The following is a 20,524-nucleotide window of genomic DNA, read 5'->3' on the forward strand; positions in this document are numbered from 1 at the left end:
TGTGTACTACTCCCTTCACAGAACAGTGCAAACTGGCTCTAACCAGAATAGAAAGTAGTGGAGGCCCCGGTCCACAACTGAGCAAGAGGACATGTACATTAATGTCTAGTTTGAGAAACAGAAGCCTCACAAGTCTTCAACTGGCAGCTTCATTAAATAGTACCCGCAAAATACCAGTCTCAGCGTCAACAGTGAAGAGGTGACTCCGGGATGCTGGCCTTCTAGGAAAAGTTCCTCTGACCAATGTCTGTGTTCTTTTGCCCATCTTAATGGCTTTTTCTTTGCAACTCTGCCTAGAAGGCCAGCATCCCGTAGTCGCCTCTTCACTGTTGACGTTGAGACTGCTGAGTGATGGTTTCTGATAATGGGCCTCTGTACGCCTATGTAGATATTCCATTAAAAAGAAATCTGCCGTTTCTAGCTACAATAGTCATTTACAACATTAACAATGTCTACACTGTACTTATGACCAATATGATGTTATTTTAATGGACTTTTTTTGTTGTTGCTTTTCTATCAAAAACAAGGACATTTCTAACTGACCCCAAACTTTTGAAAGGTAGTGTAGATATGCCTTATATGTCTGGATGAAACATTCTACCCAGGAATATTCAACACTGAAATCTATGGGTCATCTGTGCATCTGTGGGTCTTTTCTGCTGACAACAAGGAAAATGTATATTTGTCTTTAATGCCGGGTTTGGTCTAAATGTCAGAAGCTATCCAGGGGAATGGTTACTTTTTATGTTAAAGAGTGGAATGTTTTTTCTGCTGGTGCATCCTGAGATAGCTCCTCTCTGATAACCTCTTCCCGCAGTGAGTACTGGCGAATGGCCTCTCTCCCGTGTGGACCTTCAGGTGCATCTTCAGCTGGTCCTGGCGGGAGAACCTCTTCTCACACTGCGTACAGCTGTAGGGTTTCTCCCCTGTGTGGACCCTCTGGTGCCTCTTCAGGTGACCAGCCTGGGCAAAGCGCATGTGACACTGGGTACAGCTGAAGGGTTTCACCCCTGTGTGGACTCTCAGGTGCCTCTTCAGGCTGAAGGAGTGAGAGAAACTGGCCCGGCACAGGTGGCAGCCAAATTGTTTCTCCCCCGTGTGCACTCTCTGGTGGATCTCCACCTGTTGGGGAAAACTGAAGGCTTTCCCACAAAATGAACACGGGAAGCGCTTCTCTTTGGCGCTGCCACCTTTACTGATTCCGTCTTCACTACTGTCATTTGTCAATGGGCTTGTGTAGCCATTTAGTGTTGAGGCACTGGCATTGTCTGAGGTCTGGTTTAACATTAGGAGTGTGTGAGGAGAACGAAGGCCAGGGAGTGTCTGTGTTATCGCAGGGTCCATGTTACAGTTGACAGATCCTATAGAAGACAGGCTGAAGGCAGCACCTGTTAGGGGGTTAACCTGAGGCGCCATCAGTCTTTCTGAATCACAATTATAGGAGCAGGACGGAGCATCATAAGCGAAGTCTGTACTCTCCCGCCGCATACGTTCACTTTCCTGTCCCCGCAAACCAAATCTACACCTCGCCCTGGTCTCAGCCAGTCTGTTGTCATGGAGACTAAGTTCGGATGTCGTTGTGTGTTCGACTATCTGTTTCTGGTTAACAGCGTTGTTCCCCAGCCCAGAGTTGAGGACGCTGTCCCATCCCCTGACCTCCACTATGTCACCTCTGGTCCAGGGCTGCTCGGTGATGTTGTTCGCTGGGCCCTTGGCTGCACCCATCTGTGAATCCAAGATGGCCGCCCAGTCTGCCCTGTTAGTCTCCAGCCATCCACCTACATGAAGAGTTTAAAAAAATAGACTTTACAAACATGGCAGGGAAGACTCTACATATGGAGTTTTTTTGTTGTCAATTACCTGTCAAATTCATACATGTAAACATAAGTTGTATTGATTTGATTTCATTAAAGAAGAAAAATCAATAGCCACTATTCCCGTTGGAAGATCTAATACTGTATGTAGGCTATATGTGGGTCTTTCTATAAACTAGAGGGTATTTCCTACCCTGGACAAGTTGTCACAGCTGTTGATAAGTCACTGATAATAATCGTCCCATTTCTTTTTCATGTCATTACATTAAGATATAAGGGGGAACATAGCTATATTCAATACAATCCACAACTTCCTTTAAAACCTGTTTAACCATTCTCATGGTGGGTGTCTTAATGGATTTGTCCAAAATCAGGTGACATAAAACATTACTTTTCTGTCCTTGCATTTATGGCTGTGTAAGTTGTTGTATCATATATTAAGCATTAATCAGTTCAATAATACTTTAAACTTGAACCCTGTAAAGAATCCTTGATCTAGCTGTCTGACAGTTTTTTGTACCGAGATCTCGGAAATGCAGTGTAACTATGTAACATTTAGTGTCTCCTTACACTGAGGATACAAAACATTAAGAACACTGCTCTTTCCATGACAGACTGACCAGGTGAAAGAGCTATGATCCCTTATTAATGTCACTTGCTAAATTCACTTCAAAATCAGTGTAGATGAAGGAGAGGAGACTGGTTAAACAAGGATTTTTAAACCGAGACAATTGGGACTTGGATTGTGTATGTGTGCCATTCAGAGGGTGAATAGGCAAGTCAAAAGATTGATGTGTCTTTGAACAGGGTATAGTAGTAGGTGCCAGGCGTAGGGCTGTGGCGGTCATGAAATTGTCAGCGGGTGATTGTCATGCAAATAACTGCCGGTCTCACGGTAATTGACCGTTAATTAACAAACACCTTTAGCATCTCCTGGCTTCCACTGATCCATGTAATATAGCCTACACCACAATACATCCATTATTTATTTTACACAGGTCTAAAGAAACATGATATGAAGAAAATGTAGCCTATTTCAGAAGAACAGAATAGCATATTCTGAGTTGTCCATACGTTAGGCACTGATCTGGCTATACCATATGGCTGTGGGTTACACTCGTTTATTTAGCAGAGAAGATTTGCTTAGAATTCCATGACATTATTTCATATAATTTAATAGTATTAAGAATACAATTGAACATAGCTGAATAAAATAAAGGATATTTTCTCCAAACGATTTGAGGGAGTGCGCACATGCGGCTATTCTGTGTTGAGCGGTTAAAGAAACAGGTCGTCCTATCTGCTAAAGTTAAGAGACATTTATGCAACTTTAGTTGTGATACAAAAATTAGGCTATACGTTTACATGTTTTATACATTCTAGCTGCATGATGTGACTAATGACGATTTGAAAAAAGTTGCATGAAAGGCATAAGCTCTGCCCTGTTTCTTGCGCAGGCTGCACACACTTCGTCTCTCATTCACTATTTGACAAGCACTTGATAATATTATCACCCATCAGACTACTCTTAATTTAATCTGGTCTTTACATATAGCCTACTAATATACAGTACCAGTCAAAAGTTTGGAGATACCTACTTATTCAAGGGTTTTTCTTTGTAGAATAATAGTGAAGGCATCAAAACTATGAAATAACACATATGGAATCATGTAACAGCCAAAAAAGTGTCAAAACAAATCAAAATATATTTTAGATTCTTCAAAGTTGCCACCCTTTGCCTTGATGACAGCTTTGCACACGCTTGGCATTCTCTCAACCAGCTTCACCTGGAATGCTTTACCAAAAGTCTTGAAGGAGTTCCCACATATGCTGAACACTTGTTGGCTGCTTTTCCTTCACACTGCGGTCCAACCCATGCCAAACCATCTCAATTGGGTTGAAGTCAGGTGATTGTGGAGGCCAGTTCATCTGATGCAGCACTCCATCACTCTCCTTCTTGGTCAAATAGCCCTTAGACAGCCTGGAGGTGTGTTGGGTCATTGTCCTGTTGAAAAACAATCGATAGTCCTACTAAGCGCAAACCAGATGTGACGGCGTATCTCTGCAGATTGCTGTGGTAGCCATGCTGGTTAAGTGTGCCTTGAATTCTAAATAAATCATAGACCGTGTCACCAGCAATGCACCCCCACACATCCTCCACGGTGGGAACTACACATGCAGAGATCATCCATTCACCTACTGTGCATCTCACAAAGACACGGTGGTTGGAACCAAAAATCTCTAATTTGGACATCAGACCAAAGGACAGATTTCCACTGGTCTAATGTCCATTGCTCGTGTTTCTTGGCCCAAGCAAGTCTCTTCTTATTATTGGTGTCCTTTAGTAGTGGTTTCTTTGCAGCAATTCGACCATGAAGGCCTGATTCACGCAGTCTCCTCTGAACAGCTGATGTTGAGATGTGTCTGTTACTTGAACTCTGTGAAGCATTTATTTGTGCTGGTAACTCTAATAAACGTATCATCTGCAGCAGAGGTAACTCTGGGTCTTCCTTTCCTGTGGCGGTCCTCATGAGAGCCAGCTTCATCATAGCGCTTAACGGTTTTTGTGACTGCACTTGAAGAAACTTTCAAAGTTCTTGAAATTTTCCGGATTGACTGACCTTCATGTTTTAAAGTAATGATGGACTGTCGTTTATCTTTGCTTATTTGAGCTGTTCTTGCCATAATATGGACTTAACAAATAGGGCTATCTTCTGTATACCTTGTCACAACACAACTGATTGGCTCAAATGCATTAAAGAAAGAAATTCCACAAATTAACTTTTAAAAAGGAACACCTGTTAATTGAAATGTATTCCAGGTGACAACCTCATGAAGCTGGTTGAGAGATTGCAAAGCTGTCATCAAGGCAAAGGGTGGCTACTTTGAAGAATCTCAAATATAAAATATATTTTGATTTGTTTAACACTTTTTTGGTTACTACATGATACCATATGTGTTATTTCAAAGTTTTGATGTCTTCACTATTATTCTACAACGCAGAAAATAGTAAAAATATAGAAAAACCCTGGAATGAGTAGGTGTGTCCAAACTTGACTAGTACTGTATGTGTGGAATTATTTTTGATTTAGAATTCCTAATGAGCCTACTCCTGTCTATACAGAAATAAATAAAATAATTCAAAATAGGCTACTAAAGCATGATTTGGCCACAGAGGATCATTAGCTTAACTTGTGGATTGTTTTAAAATCGGTTTGCCTACAGTCGGAAGGAAAGGCAGCGAGCGTAATTTGGGCAGATTATTGTTGAGGCATATCTCAATATTTCAACATACAATCGCGGGACAATATAGTTTGGAAAGCAAATGGTTATTGCTGTAAAGAGAAGACAATGAAAAGACTAAATCTGTCTTTTAGTTATCAAAATTCTCAACTTAATTGAACAAACAGTATAGCCAGTATATCTTATTGGCACTAGCGGATAGCATTGGCATTATCCCTGGGGAGTGAGCACTGTGCATATTCACTATTTATCATTGTTGGGTCAGTGCTACTTAAGTTTGTTTTTGGACAATAACTTCCTCCTTTGTGTCTCCCCTTCTCGTAGGCCTATTATATGGACAATTATTTTGTTTTTGATCTGTTTGTCAGTATCAGCAGAAAAGCGTACCCTGTAATTTGTCGAATGAAAAAGATTGTTAATGTCCAGTCATATAAAGTGTAGTAGAATTGCATGAAATATGTTTATAAAAGGCCACTTTCCCGTGCAAAGAAAGAAACGTATCTGATATAGCCTATAGTCTAGTCCTACTCTACGCTATACGAGCTCAGTCATGCATTGAGCAGTCTTTTTGCAAACAGTGATTGAGTTATATTGTTCGCCTAAATTATGACTATCCAATCTACTCACCACATAACGAATAGTAGGCTCTCTCACATAAGTCTGCAAATGCGATGATGCATGGATTGCATTTTTATGGTGAAAATTTGATTCCCCAAACTTGACACACACACCGACTATGTATGCCAGGTAGGCTACACCGGTTGTAAAGAGGATTAATGTGCTTAATTTTAAGAATTTAGCAATAAATATAGCAGTACAAAAAAGCTGGGATCCTCTTTTGAATAGTGGACAGTCAAAACTCTTTTTTCACACGCGATTGCACAATGACTGGACCTACCGGACCAGGCCCAAATCCACGTCATTCACATGAAGAAAAGACGGAGATACAGGGGGGCGCAGATCCAGGTGCCTTATGAGAATTCGGCGGCGAGTGGGTAACCACCTCTACCATCCGTTCTATTGGCCAAGGTGCAATCACTGGAGAATAAACTAGATGAACTCCGTTTGAGACTATCCTAACAATGGGACATGAAAACTGTAATATGTTTCACCGAGTCGTGGCTGAATGACGACACGGATAATATACAGTTGGCTGGGTTTTCTGTGCAGGACAGAACAGTTACATCCGGTAAGGTGAGGGTTGATGGTGTGTGTCTATTTTTCAATAACAGCTGGTGTGCAATGTCTAATATTAAGGAAGTCTCAAAGTATTGCTCACCTGAGGTAGAGTACCTCATGATAAACTGTAGACCACACTATCTACCAAGAGTTTTCATCTATATTTTTTGTAGCCGTCTATTTACAACCACAAACCAATTATGACATACTTTCAATGAGCTGTATGCCATAAGCAAACAATAAAATTCTCATCCAGCAATGGCGCTCCTAGTGGCCGGGGACTTTAATGCAGGCAAACTTACATCCGTTTACCTCATTTCAACCAGCATGTGCAACCAGAGGAAAGAAAACTGACCACCTTTACTCCACACACAGAGATGCATACAAAACTCTCCCTCGCCCTCCATTTGGCAAACTTTACCATAATTCTATCCTCAAGCAAAAACTAAAGCAGTAAGTACCAGTGACTCGCTCAATGCGGAAGTGGTCAGATGACGCGGATGCTACGCTACAGGACAGTTTTGCTAGCACAGACTGGAATATGTTCCAGGATTCATCAAATGGCATTGAGGAGTATACCACCTCAGTCACCCGCTTCATCAATAAGTGCATCAACGACGTCGTCCCCACAGTGACTGTATGTACATATCCCAACCAGAAGCCATGGATTACAGGCAACATCCAGACTGAGCTAAAGGCTAGAGCTGCCGCTTTCAAGGAATGGGACACTAATACGGATGATTTTCTTATAAGAAATCCCGCTATGCCCTCAGACGAACCATCAAACAGGGAAAGCGTCAATACAGGACTAAGATTGAATCCTACTACACCAGCTCTGACACTCGTCGGATGTGGCAGAGCTTGAAAACTATTACGGACTACAAAGGGAAACCCAGCCGCCAGCTGCCCAGTGACGCAAGCCTACCAGACGGGCATAATGTATTTTATGCTTGCGTCGAGGCTAGCAACACTGAAGCATGCATGAGAGCACCAGCTGTTCCGGACGACTGTGTGATTATGCTCTCTCTGTAGCCGATGTGAGTAAGACCTTTAAACAGGTCAACATTCCCAAGGCCAGACGGATCACCAGGACATGTACTCGAAGCACCCGTGGACCTACTGGCAAGTGTATTCACTGACATTTTCAACCTCTCCCTGACCGAGTCTGTAATACCTACGTTTCAAACAGACCACCATAGTCCCTGTGCCCAAGAAAGTGAAGGTAACCTGCTTAAATGACTACCACCCCGTAGCACTCACATCGGTAGCCATGAAGTGCTGTGAAAGGCTGGTCATGGCTCACATAAACATCATCATCCCGGGAAACCCTAGACCCACTCTAATTCGCATACCGCTCCAACAGATGACGCAATCTCAATTGCACTCCACACTGCCCTTTCCCACCTGGACAAAAGGAACACCTATGTGAGAATGCTGTTCATTGACTACAGCTCAGCGTTCAAACCATAGTGCCCACAAAGCACAGGACTCTGGGACTAAACACCTCCCTCTGCAACTGGATCCTGGACTTCCTGACGGGCAGCCCCCAGGTGGTAAGGGTAGGCAACAACACATCTGCCACGCTGATCCTCAACACTAGGGCCCCTCAGTGGTGCATGCTTAGTTCCCTCCTGTAGTCCTTGTTCACCCATGACTGCGTGGCCAAGCACGACTCCAACACCATCATTAAGTTTGCTGACGACACAACAGTGGTAGGCCTGATCAGCGACAACGATGAGACAGCCTATAAGGAGGAGGTCAGAGACCAGGCAGTGTGGTGCCAGGACAACAACCTCTCCTTCAACATGAGCAAGACAAAGGAGTTGATCGTGGACTACAGGAAAAGGAGGGCCGAACACACCCACATTCACATAGACGGGGCTGTAATGAAGTGGGTCGAGAGTTTCAAGTTCCTTGGTGTCCACATCACCAACGAACTATCATGGTCCATACACACCAAGACAGTCGTGAAGAGGGCACGACAACCCCTTTTCGCCTTCAGGAGACAAAAGATTTGGCATCGGTCCCCAGATCATCAAAAAGTTCTACAGCTGCACCATCGAGAGCATGGTTGACAAATAAATGTGGTAGGCCTAGAAAGCTGATGGGATCCTCTTTTTAATAGAGGCCATCAAAACTCTTGATTTTTGATTGCATTTACATTGATGTCAGAGTGATTAGAGCAGGGCTCTCCAACCCTGTTCCTGGAGAGCTACCGTCCTGTGGGTTCTCACTCCAACCCTGTTCCTGGAGAGCTACCGTCCTGTGGGTTTTCATTCCAACCCTAATCTACCACACCTGATTCTAATAATTAGCTGGTTGATAAACAAACAGGTTAGTTAAAACTGGGGTTGGAGCGAAAACCTACAGGACGGTAGCTCTCCAGGAACAAAGTTTTATACACTCAGTGAATGTTACGGGGTGAAAACCATTTAAGGGCACACAAATTCCCCAAAATATATGTGATTGCAAAATCGAATGCTTCCAACCGAATGAGTCACCTTACCTTGATACATAAAACCTAAATCGATACTGTCATTCTACAATAATAATACATAATACTTGTTGGATGCACATTGTGTCGAGTTGTTTAATTACGCTGTGATATTTTCACACATTATCATCAGAACATTTTTTCCTGGATCACATGAATGACAGTCAAGTGAGGAAGAGCTGTTGTAAAGTGCTGTAAAAAAAAAAGGTGTTCGCGAAGAATGTCTCATTTCTTACGCCTGTGAAGACAGTTGTGCCTGGATCCAGTTTGGATCCACTATCCTTACCAAATTGATGTTGATCATAAGTTATTTTCTGCTTGATTTACAGAAGGGTCTTGTTAGATTTAACAGAGAAAGCATCAAGGTAATGAGTTAATGTTTTCATATATTTTTGTGCCTCGGATTCGACACCGAGTCTACTGTGCGCAATTGATAAACTATTGCGCAACACCCAAGCTATTCCAATGAATTATTCTGGATATAATGACAACAAATTACATAGCCTAGTGGGCTTAAACACAATATGATCTGGTAATAACAAATACATTGTAGTTTCCATGTTATACCTGCAAATTTATTAAGCCCTATATGTACAATTGTATAAATTAGACAATTGTATAACATTGAGGTCCTTGAAAATGATAATTAAGTGCTTGAAAATATCCCTGAAAGTCCTTGAATTTGACTTTCCAATGTCTGTATGAACCCTGCTTAAGTTATGTATAATCCTTGGCCTATTTTGTTGTATAGGTAGAGTTATGGGCTAATTTACATATATTCCTCTAAGTACACATGTGGAACTGCATGAAAATATTTTTTTTATTTTGTTTCAAACCATTTAGAAATGTTGATCCTAATGTTACACATTGGCCCCATTATTTATAGAAATACCCATGTATGTATCCCTTACCTTGCTCCCCCATTTTTAGTCCACTCAGCAGATCAATACTCTCTGGTCCATCTTCTATTGTCTCCTCTTTGACCAGCAGCAGATCAGGCTTCCCATCCTCCATGTCTACTGACTGGAAGAGATACAGAGTGAGAGGATGTTGGATCAAGAAATCTGATATGAGCCCCCTGCTATGGAGCATCTTCTGATTGGGCAATGAGGGATTGCTATGAGTACTATGCAAACATGTTAGTTGATTTGATTACTTACACGCTTTAATAATTGTATAATTAAAATGCATGGTCAAGACCTGGGCCCGTATCTACAAAGCGTCAAATAGTAAGAGTGCTGATCGAGTTTCAGATCCCCACCCCACTATATAGTCTTATTCATTATTATCTAAAGGGGAAAACTGATCCTAGATCAGCAATCCTACTCTGACAGGCTTTGTGGATACGGGCCCTGACCTAATACCATTCAGACAGTAGTTCATTGTCGGCTCACCTCAGTGAGACTGTGTGTGGTCTTGTGCTGCTCAGCTGGTTCCTCTGTGGGTTCAGGAGGAGGTGTAGTGTGGTTGTCCTCCATGACCATGGTCCCCTCAGTGTTCCCCAGACCCTCCTCACACCCCTCCTCCTTCTCCAGCAGCACCTCTGGACCCTCTTCCTGGAAGAGACAGGTAATACAGATTACACTGACATACACTCCATCAGGTACGTACACACAGATAATAAACACACTTTCAACATGGACTGTTTACCCATCCCCACTAAGTTTGAGTCCTATACTGTAGTCACAGAATGACTTCATTGTTAACCTGTTATGGATAGGGGGCAGTATTTTCACGGCCGGATAAAAAACGTACCCGATTTAATCTGATTATTACTCCTGCCCAGAAACTAGAATATGCATATAATTATTAGCTTTGGATAGAAAACACTCCAAAGTTTCTAAAACTGTTTGAATGGTGTCTGTGCGTATAACAGAACTCATTTGGCAGGCCAAAACCTGAGAAGATTCCAAACAGGAAGCGCCCTCTCTGACCATTTCTTGATCATCTCTAACCAAAACAGGGGATCTCTGCTGTAACGTGACACTTCCTACGGCTCCCATGGGCTCTCAGAAGGCGGCAAAAAGCTGAATGGTGGCTTTGCAGGCCCTGGCTGAAAAACATTAGCGCATTTTGATAGTGGTCGATCAGAGAACAGAGACTGGAGGCACGTGCACGAGGCGACCCCATGTTTTTATTCTTTCGTCTTTGAACGTAAACAATGACTCCCGGTCTGAATATTATCGCTTTTTTCGAGAAAAATAGCATAAAAATTGATTTTAAACAGCGGTTGACATGCTTCGAAGTACGGTAATGGAATATTTACAATTTTTTTGTCACGAAACGCGTCGGTCGCGTAACCCTTCGTCACCCTTGGATAGTGTCTTGAACGCACGAACAAAACGCCGCTATTTGGATATAACTATGGATTATTTTGAACCAAACCAACAATTGTTATTGAAGTAGCAGTCCTGGGAGTGCATTCTGACGAAGAACAGCAAAGGTAATCAAACTTTTCTAATAGTAAATCGGAGTTTGGTGAGGGTCAAACTTGGTGGGTGTCAAAATAGCTAGCCGTGATGGCTGGGCTATCTACTCAGAATATTGCAAAATGTGCTTTCACCGAAAAGCTATTTTAAAATCGGACATAGCGAGTGCATAAAGGAGTTCTGTATCTATAATTCTTAAAATAATTTGTTTTTTGTGAACGTTTATCGTGAGTAATTTAGTAAATTCACCGGAAGTGTTCGGTGGGAATGCTAGTTCTGAACGTCACATGCTAATGTAAAAAGCTGTTTTTTGATATAAATATGAACTTGATTGAACAAAACATGCATGTATTGTATAACATAATGTCCTAGGCATGTCATCTGATGAAGATCATCAAAGGTTAGTGCTGCATTTAGCTGTGGTTTTGTTTTTTGTGACATTATATGCTAGCTTGAAAAATGGGTGTCTGATTATTTCTGGCTGGGTACTCTGCTGACATAATCTAATGTTTTGCTTTCGCTGTAAAGCCTTTTTGAAATCGGACAGTGTGGTTAGTTAAAGGAGAGTCTTGTCTTTAAAATGGTGTAAAATAGTCATATGTTTGAAAAATGGAAGTTTTGGGATTTTTGAGGAATTTGTAATTCGCGCCACGCCTATCATTGGATATTGGAGCAGGTGTTCCGCTAGTGGAACGTCTAGATGTAAGTTAAACCCATCATGGTGAACATAAATATGATGTTGAGGGTAAAAACAAGTTAGCTATGACAAGTCAAATGTCAGACTAAAATATTTTGACATGTACAGTAGGTGTTTGTTAGTGTGTGGGTATATTTATTAAGTGTATATTGGTTATAAATCCTTGTCGGGTATATGCAGAATAGGGTGAGATCAGATGTGATATTAAAGAGTCTCTGTAGCTATGTTTCTATCCAATTGGTGACATTTTCAATGCGAATATTCTAAAATCCAAAACAATATGCGCATTTTCCCACCAGAGATGCGTTTCCATCCAATTGACTTGTTGTGGATGAAAGGCTGTGTGATGACGTAGTGCACATAATACATTTTACAGTTAAATTCCATCTACCGAATAAATAAATACAACTTAAATGGGTTTCCATCACAATTTTAACTCTACTGATGTTTTTCTCAAAAAATGAATGTAGTGGGTATGCCCACTCTGGTATTGGCAGTGCACTATAGCCAACAGCGCTATCTGCACACTGTTGGCTAGAGCGCACGTATAGCCTACATGATGAGATTATTATTATGGACAAAAGAGCGAGATTATTTGTATTTATCAAACGGCAGCCAAGCATCGATCATCATGTCACCAGAATAAGACCCTCGATATTTATCGGAAAGGACCATCTAGCTCATCACCATGCGCTTTCACCACCCTGTGAAATTCCTCATTATTCATTTCATATTTAGCCTAATAAACTGTTTCTGTTTTCGTAGTGGACCACAAAACATAAAAGCATTTCCACCAACATTTCTCGCATAATTCATTTTAGTAGACACAAAAAGATCCCACCTTGTCTAGTGTACTTCGTTTCGTCAACATTTGGAAAGTTTACCGGAAATGTTTGTTTCCATCAGGCCGGTCATTACATTTTTTTATCCGATATGTTGGATGGAAACGTGAGTAATACAGTCTTAGAATGAAAAGTCTAATTTGATGTTTATTAAACATAAACAAGTGTTAAATAAACCATACGAAAACATCATACAGCCTACACAGTACAAACACAATATGTGACAGACTTTTTAGGCTTATATATATCACACAATGTCTGGATGAAATATTCTACCCAGGAACTGGAATCTGTTACTCTCGTTATTCCAAATGCATCTGTGGATCTTCTCTACTGACAATGGAAATTCAACTTTGTCTTTAATGCAGGGTTTAATTTAAACGTCAGAATCTATCGAGTGGAATGGTTACTTTCTATGTTATAGAGTGGAATGATTCTTCTGCTGGTGTATCCTGAGGTATCTCCTCTCTGAGAACCTCTTCCCGCAGTGTGTACAGGCGAATGGCCTCTCTCCCGTGTGGACCTTCAGGTGCATCTTCAGGTGGTCCTGGCGAGAGAACCTCTTCTCACACTGCGTACAGCTGTAGGGTTTCTCCCCTGTGTGGACCCTCTGGTGCTTTTTCAGGTCGCCAGCCTGGGCAAAGCGCATATGACACTGGGTACAGTTAAAGGGTTTCACCCCTGTGTGTACCCTCTGGTGGATCTCCACTTTTTTGGGGCAGCTGAAGCCTTTGTTACAGAACATGCAGAGAAACCGTTTCTCTTTACTATTGCCTGATGTGGCTCCTCCTCCCTGAGTCTGGGCTCTAGCGCTGTCGTTTGAGTTCAATACCTGATGGAAAAGGACGCGGCCGTGTGAATCGGAAGGCCCCATCGACGTGGACACTGGGTCGCGATCACTGAGCGTGTGTAAAGGGGAGAGGGTAGTGACATTTGGATTTGTCTCTAAGCTTCCCCTGTAATCTAAGAAATATGTGCCCTGTGAGTGTCCATCTCCTAGGTGACTACCTGCATTCCATGTGGGAGGAGCGTCACCCTCCACTTTCACAGTCACCTCATCTATCACTATAACCTCCCCTTTCTCATCTAGGCAACCTTCAGAGTACACACTACTACTGTACTGGTTCCAGTCCCCTCTAGACAGATCAGTCTGTGTCTCTAAACCCAAGGATATGTTGCCAGGGTCCATCTCTGTAGCGTAAGAACAAGACGGATCATCACCGCCAGTGTCTAACGCATCACCATCAACATCTCCACGGGAATTAACCGTCCTCTGGCTCTGGTGAAATACCGGTAAATACTCTGAACCAGGAGCAGGAGGACAGCCCAGTGTCCCCAGTCTCTCTGGGTCTGATCTGTGGTCAGATCCTGTGTGTAAGAGTCTGTGTGTTACAGTTAATGTCTTGGTGTCTGTCTGTGACTTGAGGACGGCGTTCGGCGTTCCACTGACCTCCGTGATACTGCGCCGGGTTCTGGGCTGCGCTGGGGCAGCGGTGGGGTTCTCCGTGACTACAGGGGGCACTCCGGTCTGGATGTCTCTGCTGTGCCGTAGGTCATCCTCTCCTTCAGACCTCTCCTGCTTAACCCCAGGACCTGTAGACTCTGCATCTGCAGGCTGACACAAGAAGGGAAGAGGTTATTACCGGTACATGAGTTTAATTGGATAACAATGTTGTCAGGAAGTCTCACAAGCTCCCATATGGCATATAAATAAGGGTGTTCATGAATAGCTGAGGGGTTGCCATTCTAAAATAAACGGGTCACATTTGATGTAATTTTGATCTAGTACTATTACACAAACCTCTATCACGATAACGTGCTGGGTTGAGGTTCCACTCCCCTCATCAACAGTGATTGGTTGGTCATCACTCCATGTATTGTGTCCCGCTGGCTTCACAAAGCTCTTGTGGCCTCGAGTGAGATGTCCTTCACCTGCGAGAGTAAATAGGGGGAAAAAAAGAGGTGTTTACGTTATGGACTGTCAATGCGCAACTATATACTGTACACTATTGACACATCTAGAATTGGCAAGGTTGTAAAAGTAACACTTCGCATATCTTCATATACTATTTATAGATCTATTTATTATAATCCATGCCTCATATTGTATTCAATTAGTAAATCATAGGAAATGCATTAAACATGAATCTGGTTAGACTATGATAGTGTCTTTGTGCAAGATAGCTAAGTAATCAGGGGAATTATTTGCATACTATCCAAAAACTGACCATGATCCAATTCTAGTGAACCACATGTGTAGAATGGGAACGGGGCGACAGACACTGAGCCATCTATGAAAGGCAACAGGCCGCGCACCTCGGCCTTCTGCAAAATGTACCTCTTGCCATTCCTCTGTATCGGTCGAGGATCTTGACACTACTGGGACGACTGGCGAGGACGCGCTCTCGTGCCACCTTCAGTTCCAGTAGTTGTAGTTTCCTCCGCAATCCTCTGTTTTCTTTCTGGCCTTGAGAAATTTCCAAACGAAACACTGCATAATCGTCGTCTACGAGTTTACAGATCTCTGCCACGGCGGCATTCGCTAGCACCTCCATGATGGAGGCTATTTGAGTGTGAAAAACCATACAGTTAGCCATTGTTAGCAGCTAACTAGCGTTACCTAGAAAACATATATCAACCAAGTCCTGTCTCCAACGCGAATTAAATACTACGTGGGGTAATTATGTGACGCTGTGCAGTTAAATTAGTCATATTTTGAGTTCCATGGTGTTAATAAACGTCTAAATAAAAACGCGAACGTGCAAATTGTTCTTGGTCGTTTACTTCCGTTTGCATGGATGGTTGGCGTCATAGTTCAAAGGTTATGCGCTGGTGACGCTCATGAAACCAGAGGTGCGTTCAGTTCGCTTGCTACGTTGCGGAAGGGTTTGTACTGAACAACACGTTTTCCCAAAACTTTATTGTATGTTCTTGAACAGACTTTCAGATACGTTTGCTCCCGTTCCCGTTTGGTGGTTGTATCAAGGTGTGCCTTGAAGCAATAAGAGAGGTACTGTATTGAAATGGCAGTGGCCATGCTGACAGTGTTCACCAACCAACCCACCCTCACACGTCCACGTTTTCAATTGGTCATTCAGTACAGCATCGTTTCCTTTCAACTGAATTATCCATCAAAATACTGAACGCAGCCCAATTTTAACCATGGTAGCAAATTGAGTTACAAAACCATGACGCATCGGCAAAAATCAATTATCATTCTGAAGACTAAGATGGCTCGTTTATGGCACTGTGTCTACATTTTAGCCAGAATTTTGTACATTTTCACCCAAATTCGAATGACCGAAATGCGTTCAGATTAAATTCATACAATGTTACTTGAAAAAAACCTGGGACATCATATAAACTGGGACAGCTTAACCCTTAGATACCCAGACCCAGTTTTCCTTGCAAAAAAAAAATCATGAGTGATAGGAATGTTCAAGGAGACCCCAAATAACATATTTCTGTGGCGTTTTGTTTACATTACTTAATCTCCGATGTTACATATACATAACAAACGTTCAAGTGACTTAGCTAAAAAATTAAGATTATTCTTAGAAAATGTACTCGGGTGTCTTTTGAAATTGTATAACCATTTTGCATGCACTGAATTTCAGAAACGTACCTTTTTGACAATGTAGGAGACCATTCGGAGGAGCATTTGTGATTTTCAGCGCCAATCTGATAGTGTAATTACAACGGTTCGCTGTGTCTTTGTGAGACGCAGAGTAGGTGAACGGATGTTCTCTGCATATGTGGTTCCCACCGTGAAGCATGGTGGTGGGGGTGCTTTGCTGGTGACAAGGTTGGTGATTTATTTAGAATTCAAGGCACACTTAACCAGCAAGGCTACCACAGCATTCTGCAGCGATACACCTTCCTATCTGGTTTGTGCTTAGTCCCACTATCATTTATTTTTCAACAGGACAATGACCCAACACACCTCCAGGCTGTGTAAAGGCTATTTGACCAAGGGGAGTGATGGAGTGCTGCATCAGATGACCTGGCCTCCACAATCACCTGACCTCAACCCAATTGAGTTGGTTTGGGATGAGTTTGACCGCAGAGTCAAGGAAACGCAGCCAGTAAGTATTCAGTATATGTGGGAACTCCTTCAAGACTGTTGGAAAAGCATTCCAGGTGAAGCTGGTTGAGAGAATGCCAAGAGTATGCAAAGCTGTCATCAAGGCAAAGGTTGGCTACTTTGAAGAATATAAAATATATTTGGATTTGTTTAACACTTTTTTGGTTACTACATGATTCCATTTGTGTTATTTTATAGTTTTGATCTCTTCACTATTATTCTACAATGTATAAAATAGTAAAAATAAAGAAAAAAGGAATGAGTAGGTGTGTCCAAACTTTTGACTGGTACTGTATACAGACGCCTCACAAGTCCTCAACTGGCAGCTTCATTAAATAGTGCCCGCAAAACACCAGTCTCAACGTCAACAGTGAAGAGGCGACTCCGGGATGCTTGCCTTCTAGGCAGAGTTGCAAAGAAAAAGCCAAATCTCAGACTGGCCAATAAAAAGAAAAGATTAAGATGGGCAAAAGAACACAGACACTGGACAGAGGAACTCAGCATCCCAGAGTCGCCTCTTCACTGTTGATGTTGAGACTGGTGTTTTGCGGGTACTATTTAATAAATCTGCCAGTTGAGGACTTGTGAGGCGTCTGTTTCTCAAACTAGACACTAATATACTTGTCCTCTTGCTCAGTTGTGCCCCGGGGCCTCCCACTACTCTTCCTATTCAGGTTAGAGCCAGTTTGCGCTGTTCTGTGAAGGAAGTAGTGCACAGCGTTGTACGTGATCTTCAGTTTCTTGGCAATTTCTCGCATGGAATAGCCTTCATTTCTCAGAACAAGAATAGACTGATGCGTTTCAGAAGAAAGTTCTTTGTTTCTGGCCATTTTGAGCCTGTAATCGAACCCACAAATGCAGACGCTCCAGATACTCAACTAGTCTAAAGGCGGACAGTTTTATTGCTTCTTTAAATCAGAATAACAGTTTTCAGCTGTGCTAATATTTGCAAAAGGGTTTTCTAATGATCAATTATCCTTTTAAAATTATAAACTTGGATTAGCTAACACAATGTGCCATTGGAACACAGGAGTGATGGTTGCTGATAATGGGCCTCTGTACGCCTATGTAGATATTCCTTCTTTTTTTTCTATTTTTTTTAATCAGCCTTTTCCAGCTACAATAGTCATTTACAACATCAACAATTTCTACACTGTATTTCTGATCAATTTTATGTTATTTTAATGGACAAAAAATTAGCTTTTCTTTCAAAAACAAGGACATTTCTAAGTGACTCCAAACTTTTGAATGGAAGCGTATAAATACTTGATAGAACTGCAATACACTCTGAATTTACACAACTGTATTGGTGTGTATTCTCTGAAAAGTAGGGCAAATCTAATAAACTCTATTTGAATCCATTTCTCTGGAGACAGAATGTTAAGTTATACATATCAAATCAAATTTTATTGTCACATGTGCCGACTACAACAGGTGTAGTAGACCTTACCGTGAAATGCTTACTTACAGTCGAGGTAATTTGTACATGTAGGTAGGGGTAAAGTGACTTTGCATAAATAATAAACAGCGACTAGCAGCAGTGTAAAAACAAAGGGGGGGTGTCAATGTAAATTGTCTGGGTGACCATTTGATTAATTGTTCAGCAGTCTTATGGCTTGGGAGTAGAAGCTGTTAAGGAGCATTTTGGTCCTAGACTTGGCACTACGGTACCGCTTGCTGTGCGGTAGCAGAGAGAACAGTCTATGACTTGGGTGACTGGAGTCTGACACTTTTTTGGGCCTTTCTCTGATACCGCCTAGTATATAGGTCCTGGATGGCAGGAACCTTGGACCCAGTGATGTACTGGGCTGTACGCACTACCCTCTGTAGCGCCTTATGGTCTGATGCCGAGCAGTTGCCATACTAGGCGGTGATGCAACCGGTCAGGATGCTCTTGATGGTGCAGCTGTTGAACTTTTTGAGACTCTGGGGACCCATGCCAAATCTTTTCAGTCTCCTGAGGGGGAAAAGGTGTTGTCGTGCCCTCTTCACAACTTTGTTGGTGTGTTTGGACCATGATAGTTCGTTGGTGATGTGGACACCAAGGAACCTGAAACTCTCGATCCGTTCCACTACAGCCCCGTTGATGTTAATGGGGGCTTGTTCGGCCCTCCCTTTCCTGTAGTCCACGATCAGCTCCTTTGTCTTGCTCACATTGAGGGAGAGGTTGTTGTCCTGGCACCGCACTGCCAGGTCTCTGACCTCCTTATAGGCTGTCTCATCATTGTCGGTGATCAGGCCTACCCTTGTTGTTTCGTCAGCAAACTTAATGGTGGTGTTGGAGTCGTGCTTGACCACGCAGTCGTGGGTGAACAGGGAGTACAGGAGGGAACTAAGCACACACCCCTGAGGGGCCCTAGTGTTGAGGATTGCAGATGTGTTGCTGCCTACCCTTATCACCTGGGGGGTGGCCCGTCAGGAAATCCAGGATCCAGTTGCAGAGGGAGGTGTTTAGTCCCAGGGTCCTTAGCTTGGTGATGAGCTTTGTGGGACTTTGGTGTTGAATGCTGAGCTGTAGTCAATGAACAGTATTCTCACATAGGTGTTCCTTTTGTCCAGGTAGAAAAGGGCAGTGTGGAGTGCGATTGCATCATCTGTGGATCTGTTGGGGCGGTATGCGAATTGGAGTGGGTCTAGGATTTCCGGGATGATGGTGTTGATATGAGCCATGACCAGCCTTTCAAAGCACTTCATGGCTACCGACGTGAGTGCTACGGGTTACCTTTGCTTTCTTGGGCACAGGGACTATGGTGGTCTCTTTGAAACATGTAGGTATTACAGACTTGGTCAGGCAGAGGTTGAAAATGTCAGTGTAGACACTTGCCAGTTGGTCCGTGCATGCTTTGAGTACACGTCCTGGTAATCTGTCTGGACCGCGGCTTTGTGAATGTTGACCTGTTTAAAGGTCTTGCTCACATCGGCTACAGAGAGTGTGATCACACAGTCGTCCGGAACAGCTGGTGCATGCATGCTTCAGTGTTGCTAGCCCCGAAGCGAGCATAAAAGGCATTTAGCCGATCTGGTAGCCGTGGTAGGCCTGTGCAGGTGTGTTACAAGTGGTCTGCCACTGCGAGGATGATCAGCTGTCCGTCCTGTCTCCCTGTAGCGCTGTCTTAAGCATCTCACAGTACGGACATTGCAATGTATTGCCCTGGCCGCATCTGCAGTCCTCATGCCTCCTTGCAGCATGCCTAAGACACGTTCACGCAATTTCATAACTGTGACCTTAATTACCTTAATTGTTAGTGTTTTATCGACTGTTCCACAGATGCATGTTCATTAATTGTTTATGGTTCATTGAACAAGCATGGAAAACAGTGTTTAAATCCTTTACAATGAAGATCTGTGAAGTTATTTGGATTTTTACAAATTATCTTTGAAAGACATGGTCCTGAAAAGGGGACGTTTCTTTTTTTGCTGAGTTTAGTTTGCACTTGAAGGGCCTTTCCTCGGTGTGAACGGCCTCTTCACATACTTAGCCTCAGAGAAGCGCTTCCCACACGTACGGCTGGTCTGTCCTAATACTTGGCCTCCCACGTTATGATGTGGTAGAAGCAGGAGCCAGTCTTTGAGCTCCCTCGAACTCTAGCCATTGTTATTGGGATTGCGTGATGGAAATGTTTCTTCTGCTTTTATCCAACCCCCTGATTTACACACATACATACAAACACACATTAGGTTGTAGAGGCTGGAGCAGAGAGCAGCTGCAGTGCACCGTCCAATGATCAGTTTAGGGGGTTAA

At 42.8% G+C, this 20,524-nt stretch overlaps 1 protein-coding gene across 1 annotated transcript; it reads right to left on the reverse strand.

Annotated features, from left to right (window-relative positions):
- Positions 1 to 657: 657 nt before the first annotated feature.
- On the reverse strand, positions 658 to 16,347 carry LOC115191592 (oocyte zinc finger protein XlCOF29). The gene is made up of 6 exons (XM_029749380.1): positions 16,324 to 16,347; positions 14,500 to 14,538; positions 14,149 to 14,313; positions 10,125 to 10,286; positions 9,642 to 9,753; positions 658 to 1,778 (listed from the first exon to the last, which is right to left on the reverse strand). The coding sequence occupies exons 1-6, from the start codon at positions 16,345 to 16,347 to the stop codon at positions 748 to 750; spliced, it is 1,533 nt and encodes a 510-aa protein (XP_029605240.1). The 3' UTR covers positions 658 to 747.
- Positions 16,348 to 20,524: the final 4,177 nt, after the last annotated feature.

This window comes from Salmo trutta, chromosome 4, assembly GCF_901001165.1.
Source record: "Salmo trutta chromosome 4, fSalTru1.1, whole genome shotgun sequence".
In the NCBI taxonomy this organism is placed as follows: domain Eukaryota; kingdom Metazoa; phylum Chordata; class Actinopteri; order Salmoniformes; family Salmonidae; genus Salmo; species Salmo trutta.

Excerpts from the sequence above, each read along its gene's own strand:
- LOC115191592 (XM_029749380.1), bottom strand. The coding sequence starts at position 16,347 with ATGGTCTCCTACATTGTCAAAAAG. Across the intron at positions 14,314-14,499 it reads AGCACGTTATCGTGATAGAG|CCTGCAGATGCAGAGTCTAC; the intron begins GTTTGTGTAATA and ends TTCTTGTGTCAG. Across the intron at positions 9,754-10,124 it reads CCACACACAGTCTCACTGAG|TCAGTAGACATGGAGGATGG; the intron begins GTGAGCCGACAA and ends TATCTCTTCCAG.